Source organism: Larimichthys crocea, chromosome XVII (genome assembly GCF_000972845.2).
Source record: "Larimichthys crocea isolate SSNF chromosome XVII, L_crocea_2.0, whole genome shotgun sequence".
NCBI lineage: Eukaryota > Metazoa > Chordata > Actinopteri > Sciaenidae > Larimichthys > Larimichthys crocea.
Genome location: NC_040027.1, coordinates 11,899,533 through 11,911,097, shown reverse-complemented (window position 1 = coordinate 11,911,097; position 11,565 = coordinate 11,899,533). Strand labels below are relative to the sequence as shown.

The window sequence follows — 11,565 nt, the reverse complement described above, 5'->3', positions numbered from 1 at the left end:
CTCGCTTCACAGGCGCGAGAGGTTGCCACTTGGATGACATTCAAGTTCGTTACTCTCCAAAACACAGTGTGTGTATTTCGAAGCCTAGCAATCGTGCCGAGTACGTTTCCTTCCTGCTTTTCTGTTTGTTTGGCGTCTTACTGGCACCAGAGATGTGTAGTGCGGGTGTGTGTGCAGAGACCCACACATAAAAAACACTCCTCCATGGCGCCCCTAGTGGAATGAAAACTTCACAGCTACCTTTAATGGCACCTGTTGTAATGTTTTAAAAGAAAGAACGAAGAAGAACAAGAAAGCAACACACTTTTGTTTTTACTGGACACATTTATCATCATAAAAAAGAGATATTTAAATATCTATTTTATATAATTTTATTGAGTGTTTTAGGGATATTTAGGCAAAACAAGTAATTTGAAGACCGGAAACTGTCCTTAAAAAGTTATGACGACATCATAGACAGCATAAAACATGGATGTAGTATCCATGATATCACCCACGAATTTCTAAAGACCTCTGGTCATTGCCAACTTGTCAGCCGGTTGGCAGTTGGCCTCGCTTCACAGGCGCAGAGAGGTTGCCACTTGGACGACATTCAAGTGTCGTTACTCTCCAAAACACAGTGTGTGTATTTTCGAAGCCTAGCAATCGTGCCGAGTACGTTTCCTTCCTGCTTTTCTGTTTGTTGGCGTCTTACTGGCACCAGAGATGTGTAGTGCGGTGTGTGTGCAGAGACCCACACATAAAAGACACTCCTCCATGGCGCCCCTAGTGGATGAAAACTTCACAGCGTACCTTTAATGGCACCTGTTGTAATGTTTTTAAAAGAAACAACTGTTTACTGACACATTTATCATAAAGATAATGTGATAATATGTGACAGTGTTGTTTATAGGTAGTTTCTGCTGCCCATTAGACATTAGGACTTCCTCGAGATGTTCCTAAGAGCCACAAAGGACATTATGTAACAGCTTCAGGATAAGTAAACTGAACTTTGTGTGAAATAGTAGCCACTTTAAGTGCCCCATGTGTCTTAATAACTACTCGTTTGGTTCCAGATTTACAGTTTGTGAAGTGTTCATATAATTTGTTTGATGACAGCTGACACAGAAAGGTACAAAGAGAAAGTTAGAGATTTAGAGACTTTGCAGGTGTGCATCTCAGCACAGTTTAAAATAACACTGTGAAACATTTCTACCATAAAATAAAAGATTTTAAATTTTACATTAAGAATCTATTATCTTTATTATTAAGTACATTTTGATGCAGCTGCTGTTGCTACCCGAACTGTGAGAGAGCTCAGAGCACGGGGAATGGAGCCGCTGTCGTGCCAGAACAGGAGCCGGGCAGTCGGGGCAATGTAACCAGGCTCATGATCACAGAAGAAGCGGCTGGACAAGAGTAAATCTGGGACTGACTTTTAGTCGTTGGTGAAATAAAAGTCTGAAAGACAGACGCCGAGCTGGGCTGACTTGCTGCTCTTGTGTTGTTGCACTTTTCATATCACATTAAACAATATAATCATAACAAATACACGTGTACGGCTGTCCATATTTACCACAGTGGGATTAAACTCATGATAAATCACCAAAAATACTATAAAAAATACAAGGATTAAACTCATGATAAATCACCAAAAATACTATAAAAAATACAACATAATCAAAATAAATGACAAATAGAGCCATGGACACGCACATGAGCAGCCTCTCTGCATAAAGCAGGAGTTTGTTTGCTTTCATACCTCACATTGTTCATGTTAAAACAGCATCAACAGATAAACCAGGGGAGGAAGAGTCCTCTCTGTGTCTGATTGACACGCAGTAATTACAGGGTGTTTCAGGGGGGAGCGTGAAACATGACTCTCCACAGTAAGAGGTGTTTTTAACGGAGGACAATCATTCGATACAAAAGCGGTGGCGTGAGCCCCGGAGACGTCAGCAGTCCCCGCCTTGATTTATAAGCATCAATTGAATTTTTTTTTTTTATTATTAAAATCAGGATAGATGTTTGGAGGCGTCATCTGACCGTCGGGCACGCAGGGCGCACAGAACATCTGGATAACTCTGACTTTAAAACCTCTCACTGCTGGATTTATTTTTTATTTTATTATTATTATTAATGATTAAACACTTCTCCTGATTATTGACCTGGAGACAGTCCAAGAGGTTTGAAAATGCGTCGCACCTGTGGTTGGATTGGATGGGCGCTGTGTTTGTGCGCATCTCTGACCGTGAGCGCGCAGGACTACCCCGAGGACGACGAGATGATCCTGGATCTGATCCGTGAGGACGGGACTCAACCTGAAACCGGAGCCGTGCCCGCTGCTGAGTTCCTCAGGTGCAACAAGGTGATTATGATTGTGTCAGAAGCTACTCTGATTATTTTACTCAAGTAAAAGTAGCAATTTTACAGCGCAAGCCTACAAATAATACCTAAAAAATCATATTTATCTTTGTAATGTCGCAGAGTATGAACATAAAGTAACAGATGTACACAAGTACTTGAGTAAATGTACTTGGATACTTTCCTCCAGCCTGAGTTTGTGCCTTTGTGTCTTAGATTTCACTCTTTATAATTAAAGGAGGTTCCTCTCATAATAAGCAATCAAGTCTGCAGGTACATATTATTTTTAATCTTAATACTTTGCAAAAGGGACAGTATTTTTTGATTGGTTAAAGGTCCTGTGTGTAATCTTTATGAGGATTTAATTGGCAGAAATGGAATATAATAATATTCATATCTATGTTTTTATTAGTGTATGATCGCCTGAAAATAAAGAGTTGTTGTGTCTTGTTGTGTTAGAATGAGCCTTTTATATCTACAGAGGCAGCAGGTCCTTTATTCGCCAACACACAAGTACCAAAAACTGCAGTTCCTCAAACGTCCACTTGAGGCTGGCTCCAGAAGTGAGTCAGTCTCCATAAGTCCCCATGTTCAAATGTCCAACTTCACAGCAGAAATAAACATGTTTACAGCCTGGTACAAAAAACAGTTTTGGTCTCTGTAGATAATTTCCCCGTTCATGACAACTGTACTGAGGGTGAATTATTACATAACTCACCTGTTCAGATTATATTAAGGCTTAAAGTTATGCAGGATACACAGCATGGCCACTTTGATTGACAGGTATGTGCTGTTATAGGTGACTTGTTTGAGCACACAGGCCTCAGGTTATGATCCATGTCTATGAGCGGGACTGTGATGTCATGAATAACTACCATATTTATACTGTCTATGGTTGAACCTCAATGTTTTTACACTGGCTCTACATCAGGTCTTCTCCTTCTCCTTCATGCTTGAAATGGGAAGGTGAGGCGAAGAGTATTGTTATAGAAATCAGGATTATACCGGGGTTCAGGTGTTTTAATTCATATAGTGTGTTTGTGTATCCTGTCTTTTGCATGTCTCGTGCACTTCCCTTATTCGGCCTGTGATTTACTGAGGCTGGCAGGGAGAGATAATTATAAATCAACAGTACAAGGTCAGGAGAGACAGGCTAGGGGAGTATGATTTGCATAAGAAACATAATGAGCAGAAAACCAAAAAAGGCCGTTATGATATTATCTGTATCAGGTGATAGGTGTTCTTAGACAGCCCGTTTTAAAATAATGTATAAGAACCAACTGTTAGAGCTCCTCGAGGAGCCTTTTCTCTATAACCCCTTTTATGTGCTGCACTGTTAAACGCTCCTTCTTGTACAAGAATAATAAATCCAACTTAAACTTTGATACTTTGAATCCAGTCTTCCTTATTCAATACCCTAACAGGTATTTGGTTGAAAACCTGCACACTGGACTTTCAAATCCAAAATTTGTTTTTATCAATCCAAATTAATGTTAATTCGTAGAACAACCATGCACAGAAATTCTCCTGTACATTCACTTTCTATGTCTCTGTGTTCTGTGTTGCAGGCAGCGTGGCGGATGCCCGGTCAGTACCTCGTCATACTGCGTCCGGGAACGCACGAGTCTCACGTGCAGAGGACCATCAGGAGACTGAGGGCCAAAGCAGCCCGGAGAGGTTACCTGCTGGAGATCCTGCAGACGTACTCCGGAGCTCTGCACGGCTTCCTGGTCAAGATGAGCAGCGACGTCCTTCACCTGGTAACTGCTTCAGTAGAACCTGTGGTGGTGGATGAAGGTGTGGGTTAACTGATACTGTACTGTGTTCCTGCCAGGCAGTGAAGCTCCCTCATGTACACTACATAGAGGAGGATTCGTCCATCTTTGCTCAGAGCGCCCCCTGGAACCTGCAGAGGTTACTGCAGCCTCACGGTGGCACCTCTGAAAACGGGACATACAAACCACCCAGTGAGTGTGTTTGTCTGTCACACACACACACACACACACACACATAAAGTAATTATAATTCACATCCACACACCCTCTGTCCTCTGCAGACGACGGCGGGAAGGCGGCGGTGTATCTGATGGACGGCAGCGTTCAGAGTTCTCACAGAGAAGTTGAAGGACGAGTGCTCGTCACGGACTTCAACAACGTCCCTGAGGAGGATGGAGTCAGAGTTCACAGACAGGTTACACACACACACACACACACACACACACACACACACACACACACTTCAACAACACTTTTATGATTGCAGCTCAGTGACAAAGCGCTCACACCTGTGGATCTGTTTACCTGACCTCTCTCCCCTCTGCAGGCCAGTCAGTGCGACAGTCACGGCACACACATGGCGGGGGTCGTGAGCGGGTCGGACTCCGGTGTCGCCCGGGGCGCCGGCGTTAACCTGGTCCGTGTGCTCAACTGTCAGGGGAAAGGGACGGTGTCAGGAGCTCTGGCAGGTAGGACTCAAACAGAGCTGGATACACGCCTTCAAGAAGCCCAGGAGCTCTTTGCTTTTGTGTTTAACAGCCTGTCAGATCACATTTTACGCCTATTTTAATGATAAGCAGGGCGTGGAACTGGAACTCCAGATGGATGCAACCAAGAAACTGAACATCTGAACATCCCTCTCCTCTTCTTTTCAGGTATGGAGTACATCCGAGCAGCGTTACTGGCCAGTCCGGTGGGAGCTGTGGTTGTTCTGCTGCCTTTCGTCGGTGGTTTCAGCCGTTCGTTAAACACAGCCTGTCGGGACATGGTGGCTAACGGAGCTGTGGTCATCGCAGCTGCGGGGAACTACAGAGACGACGCCTGCCTCTACTCGCCTGCATCAGAGCCTGAGGTTGCATGAACATCTAACTAAAAGGGCCTGATGGACGCCGTCAAACACAACTCTCACCTTAACTTCCTTTGTGTGTGCAGGTCATCACGGTCGGGGCTGTTAACTCAGTGGACCAGCTCATGTCACAGGGAGCCGGTGGCACCAACTTTGGCCGCTGTGTTGACCTGTTTGCACCTGGCGATGACATCGTAAGCGCCAGCAGTGACTGCAGCACCTGTTTTACGTCCCGTAGTGGAACCTCGCAGGCCGCTGCACATGCTGCAGGTATGATCACACACACACACACACGTCTAAAATGAAAGCAGATGCAGTTAAAGTGCTGCATCTCTTCATGCATGTGTACAGGTGTAGCAGCGGTGATCCTGTCGTCCAATCAGAACATGTCGCCGGTGCAGGTCCTGCAGACGATGCTGCGTTATTCCGTCAGCAACACGATCAACTTCCTGTCTCTGAGCGACACGCATCGTCTCGTTACTCCAAACCTGGTGGCAGCCATGCCTCCTGACAACAGCACAGGTTAGAGACTCACAACACTTCTTCTTACACACACAGCAACTTGTGAGGAGTTCACACTTGTGTGCCTGTCCGGGTGTGCAGATGTGGAGCTGCTGTGTCGGTCAGTGTGGTCAGAGAGGTCAGGGGTCACGAGTAGCGACAGCGCCATCAGTCGCTGTCGTCAGGGGGAGGAGATGATGAGCTGCAGCAGCTACGCTCCTGATGGTGTCCACGCTGGAGAAACCGTCACTGTGAGTTCAAACTGACCTTCCATTTGGACTAAAAACACCTCCGTGTGCAGTCCACCGTCTGATCACAGTGTTTGCAGGTGAACGACGGGCAGATGGAGTGTGTCGCCTACAACGGTCCGGGAGGTAAAGGCGTGTTCGCTGTGGCCCGTTGCTGTGTGGTCGGTGGTCTGCGGTGCCAGGTCCACGCTAGTCCCAAGCCGGGGCAAGATGCAGAGTGTGTCGGCCTGCAGCACCACCTGACCGGTAAGTCACAGGTACAATCTGCTGCACATCTGTCCAGCTGGTGCTGATGTTCTGGAGTTTAAAGCTTTAAACTGGTTTAGGAACTGTGTGGAAATGACTGGGAGGAGGAAGATACTCTTCTGTAAAGATGTGATATGAATCTTCTGTTCGCATCTAATTCTCAACAAGAAGGCGTATATACTATATACTATATAAGTATCCCCTATCTCCCTTCCCCTCTCTCTCTCTCTCTCTGTCTCTTTCAGGGCTATGCCTAGTCAGGCATGGTATTGGTTGAAGATGCAGTCACATCTCCCTTTCTGAAAACTCTCTCCCTCTGTCACACCATCTGTAAACATACATGTCTCATTAATGCATGTTGAATGTTACTAACTAAACTTCTTCTCTCATGGATCGTGGCTGCTGCCGTGGTCCTGCACGACGTCCACTACACATATTCCTACTGTCATTATTGCTGCCATATCTCCATTACAGTTTATAGTTAATTAATAATTTGCTGCTGCTGTGCATCTGTGTCTCTCTATCTCTATCACAGGTTCCACTGCTACTGTAATCATTTTATCATTCATTGTAATTGTACAATATGTCTCTGTTGATTTGTTCTCTTCCTGAGGTTTCTTCCACATTTTTTCCCTGTTAAAAGTTTTTTGTGGGCAAGTTTTTCCTCACTCGAACCGAGGGTCTAAGGAGAGAGGGTGTCACTCCCTGTACAGTTTGTAAAGCCCTCGGAGGCAAATGTACTTTGTGACTTTGGGGCTATACAAATAAAATCTGATTTGATTTTAAGTATCCCTTGTTGAAACCAGTCAAACTTGTAACTCAGAGGTCGTTCTGGATAGAAACCATCCTTTTAACTGACTGCAAGGTTTTGATGTGGCTGCTTTGAGAACAATTATGCTGGTTACTATGGCAATCACTGAAAGAAAAATGTACTCCATGCCAGCATGAATGACAGCTCTGTGTGCAGGAGGGTTGTCAAAGGCTGCCGCACTCCACTGATTTGTTAGATTACATTATAGTCCTTCTTGTTCATTCCTGAGTGGAGGATGAGTTCAGTGAGTTTCCCGTTGTTTGAGCTCATGTATTGTGTCTCTCTCTCTCTCCAGGCTGCACTTCTTGGTCCACAGCTGAGATCTTGTCCGGCTCCCGTCCACATCACGGTGACCGCAAGCGTTGCGTTGTGAAAGACGGCGTGACCTCAGATGCCGTGTGCTGCCATGCTCCATCTCTGGAGTGTCACGTGTTGGAAAACACGTCAGCTGATAAAGAAGAGGTAAACATCTTAAAGAGTCTTCCCCTTAGACTTCGACCTTTTAACCTCACTGCTCTCTGCTGCTCTCTCGCAGGTCGAGGTGTCCTGTCCCTCTGGTTGGACTCTGACGGACTGCAGCGCCGTCTCTAAGGGCTCAGCTATCTTGGAGACGGTTGTTAAGGGCAACAGTTGCCGCGTCCACAGCGCCGCAGGAGCCGATGGGGCAACAGGTGTCGCCGTCTGCTGTCGCGTCAGACCACCAGAGCAGCAGCAGCAGGTCACCACGACTCCTCACTGATCCGGTCTCACTCCACTCGGATGTCTGACGCGTTGATATTTCTCTAATCGTGGTTCTGTAGAGCTGTTTGTGTCGCAGTTTTAAGATTAAGCACATGTATTGTATTAAAGCCTGACCTACATACAGTCTAGTAACGTCTTGTTAGCCATTTTTTAAACAGTTTGTAAAATGTAACCAAATATTTTTGTATCTTTTACAGAACGATTATAATAAAAAGAGCTTTTGATGGACACGTAATGTGACCTGTATATTTTAAATCATGGTCTGGCCTGTTTTCATCTGATATTAAAGCAACAATTTGTCACTTTTATACCATAAAACAAAAGATTTAAAATCATGTTGATGCTACCCTGACTTGTAATCAGGTGACTGGCGTCCCTGTAATTCGTACGTCTGTTCTCACATTGTGTAACTTTGGGCTCCGGGTACGAGTACGTAATGTTTTACAGCACTAAGTCACACAGCACCAACTATTTCACTGATTTTGGTGAAACTGGATCGTATTTTATGGAGAAAATGTTTTCTGGTTTTTCTTCTGATTTCCTCCGGCTGCTCCGCCTCAACTCACAAAGTTTCCCCGATGGACGGTGAAGTGAACTGCTGCCAAATGTAGCTGCTGTCAGCTAAAGTTAACTCAGTTTGTTAGCCTGTGAGCTCAGAGCACCGGGGGAAGAGTGTTAGTGTTTGCACCGCAGAGAAAAAAGAGGTTTTCAGAGCCAGGTGTCGTGCCAGAACAGGAGCTGGGCAAGCAGCTAATGTAAACCAGACTCAGCTGTCTCTATGGACATAATGACAGAGGAGAAAAGAACAAAGAGGATGTTGATAGGAGACGCTAAGAGAGAAAAGGAGCAAGAAGCTGCCGGACGAGTAAATCTGAGACTGATTTTTAGTTGTTGCTGAAATAAAAGTCTGACCTGGGCTGACTGCTGTTGGACTAGTCAGTAATATTATCTGACTGCTGTGTCGTGTTGTTGACCTTGATTTGATGTTTGGCTATTGGTTGGTTTTTGATCATAAGTAATGTGATCGGAACAAATACACGTAACTAACTGAAGCATCATTCATTTTATTATTTAACTGTGATTTTCAAAATGTCTTTGTGAAAAACATAAAACACAGAAGTTCAGTCAGACACGCCTCACCACAGGTGAAGAACCGAGGAGGCTCAGCGAGGCGCAGCGTAATCAGCCTGATTAGACACTTGATTAATAAGACAGTTACCTTCTGCTCACTTTGTTTTGTATTTAGTGACAGCAGCTTTAAGATTCCACAATTCAAGCCAAAAAATAATTTAAAAAAAATAAATCACAGCGCTAATCAATCCACTGAAGCTCTGATGATAAAACAGACAGACCTCAGCATGGAGAGCACCACGGGGAGATAAATCCAAAGCTGCCAGCTGTGCTGCTCTGATGAACGGACTGAAGTTTGATTACCAACGGAAATCTGATATCATCACTGATAAATTATACAACCCTTCGTAACAGATGTCTCATCAAGGAGAACATAAGCCGGAAAATGAGGATATTATAACTTATCGTGATGAGCGGGGGCTAAACTGATTACTGAGTCCAGCAGGCCTTTTTTCACAGGAGACATCGTGACTCGAAGAGCAAACACAGCGACAGACGTGTCCCACGACAATGTGACGGTAGAAACCAGCAGAGTCTGAAATAAATGGAATTCAGCCGTCGTTCGTTTTAGTATTTACCTGATTTTCCTGCTGTGACAGAATGACCGATCACATGGCCAGAAACCATAAATTTGACTTTTTTTAAACTGGACTGCATTTTACTGAGAGGTGTTTCTAATATTCTGTCCCTCTCATGTACGTAAATAGGGTGGCCAACATATTAGAAACTACAACCTCCCTAGTAAACGTAATAAATGAAAACCTCTATACTGAAACATTATGAGCTTTATGAAAGTAGAAGGTATGTCAGAGCTGTTGATTTGGATTGTACAGGCGTACCTAATGAAGCTGGAAATGAAGTTAGAGAGAAGTGAGATATACTTTTCTTTGGATGAACCCAAACAATAGCACACATGTAAAAGACAGGCATGTCATTAGATATCTGGAGGGAGGTTTGCAACGGATGATCAGCTCTAGAAGTTTGAGGGGAGCTCTGATAGAAAGTTATAACGAGATAAGTCAGAATTTATTTGTTACAAACGCTCCTGGGAGCTGCTGTTAAATGTAAAATCACTGGGCCACCAACATATAACATCTGACTTATAAAAATATTGTGAGAACTGTATGAGATGAAACAAATTACGTATGCGATAAGTCTGCAGAGACACACGTTTATAAAGAGGTGAAGTCTGCTGATGCAGTAACACCTCTCAACCTTAACACTTAGATAATGAGACAATGATGGAAAGTGAAATGTGAAACTGTGTGTGTGTGTGTGTGTGTGTGTGTGTGAGATGAAAATATAAGTTAAAGGTCCAGTGTGTAGGATTTAAGAGTATCTATTGGCAGGATGGGGATACATTATTAATTAGTATGTTTCCACTAGGACTGCCACAAACGATTATTTTGATAGTCGACTAATCACCGATTATTTTTTCGATTAGTCGACTAATTGGATCATACGTAAATTGACTGTCCCGAAGCGGGGTGGGTGATCAGGCGGGCGCTGTAAAGCTCGTGGACGGAGCCGTGAGCCACCTTCGTCCTCGAGCCTTTCCATGCCGACCCAGAGCCATCGCGGAGGAATGCGCCCGACGGAGGCCAGCCAGCGCCAGGGAGAGGTCCCGCGAGGGGATCCTCCCGCACCGTGCGGCCGTCCCTGACCCGCCGAGTTGAATCCCCCGGGCAGACTGCTGCGAAAAATTACGGTGATTGGTTAAAATTGCAACACCGCCCTGAATTCATGGGGATTCACTGAAGTTGCGTTGAAGTTGCAAATTGCGGCATCGTGAATTCCTGGAGGGTCTGTGTTATGGTATCATTTACGGTACAGTCAGGCCTGACGCCGATTACCACTACTGCACATGTGCGTAGGTGCGTGTGTAGGTGTGTGTGACGAACAATATCGTCGACATAATTGTGACTAATCGACTAATTGTGGCAGCCCTAGTTTCCACTAGTGTGTAACCACCTGAATATAACAACTGTTGTGTTTTTGTTGTCTTAAAATGAGAGGGCGGGTCCTCTTCCACAGAGTCCACCATGTTTGTACAGTAGCCCAGAACAGACAAACTATGGCCTTTTGCTTTTTATGTGAGTTTCACAGCTGGTGTGAGAGGTGGTAGAGTATTCGTACACACTGGACCTTTAAATAAAAATAAAAAATAAAAAAAAGTGCACAAAAAAGGTGCACCAACATTTTGTAAGGAAATATCTGACGAGTCTGTAAACAAACATAAAAACAATGTTTACAAAAGGTTGTGCATTCCAGTTTATTTTATATCAAATTTCCCCTTAATCAAACTCTGATGTACAAATAAAACGGAGTTTTAAACATGCGTTACAGAATCCTGCGATGGCAGAAGTGAATTCTCAAAATTGAATGACAGTAAAAACTGTACAGAGTCGATCCCGAACCCCGCGCGCGCTTCCCCCGTCCCTCCCTGCATCCCAGGGTAAAGAAAAAGATTTTTTTATTTTTTGGGAGTTTTTTCGTCCTTTTTTTTTTTTAAGTTGTTGTGGTGATGAGTTGTTGTTGTTGCAAGTAGTGGGGGCAAACCTAGGAGACACTCTTGGCTGACTGCGACTCATGTTGGTCATGTATCGCTTGGCACAGACTGCATGCAGCTCCGTCATCAGACGGCTTAACCAGCCACAGAGACGTGGGGTGGAAAATGTTTGTGACATAAGTGCTAATGACCAA

The 11,565-nt window shown here is 44.5% G+C and overlaps 1 protein-coding gene across 1 annotated transcript; it reads left to right on the top strand.

The window, feature by feature from the left end:
• Positions 1 to 1,896: 1,896 nt before the first annotated feature.
• Positions 1,897 to 7,961, top strand: pcsk9 (proprotein convertase subtilisin/kexin type 9). The gene is made up of 12 exons (XM_027289845.1): positions 1,897 to 2,347; positions 3,912 to 4,103; positions 4,178 to 4,310; positions 4,400 to 4,533; positions 4,666 to 4,807; positions 4,994 to 5,190; positions 5,271 to 5,454; positions 5,536 to 5,706; positions 5,788 to 5,936; positions 6,014 to 6,179; positions 7,286 to 7,452; positions 7,526 to 7,961. Exons 1-12 carry the CDS (start codon positions 2,174 to 2,176, stop codon positions 7,727 to 7,729), a joined length of 2,013 nt encoding a protein of 670 aa, XP_027145646.1. The 5' UTR covers positions 1,897 to 2,173; the 3' UTR covers positions 7,730 to 7,961.
• Positions 7,962 to 11,565: the final 3,604 nt, after the last annotated feature.

Excerpts from the sequence above, each read along its gene's own strand:
- pcsk9 (XM_027289845.1), top strand. The coding sequence starts at position 2,174 with ATGCGTCGCACCTGTGGTTGGATTGGATGGGCGCTGTGTTTGTGCGCA. Across the intron at positions 4,104-4,177 it reads GCAGCGACGTCCTTCACCTG|GCAGTGAAGCTCCCTCATGT; the intron begins GTAACTGCTTCA and ends TGTTCCTGCCAG. Across the intron at positions 5,707-5,787 it reads GCCTCCTGACAACAGCACAG|ATGTGGAGCTGCTGTGTCGG; the intron begins GTTAGAGACTCA and ends CCGGGTGTGCAG.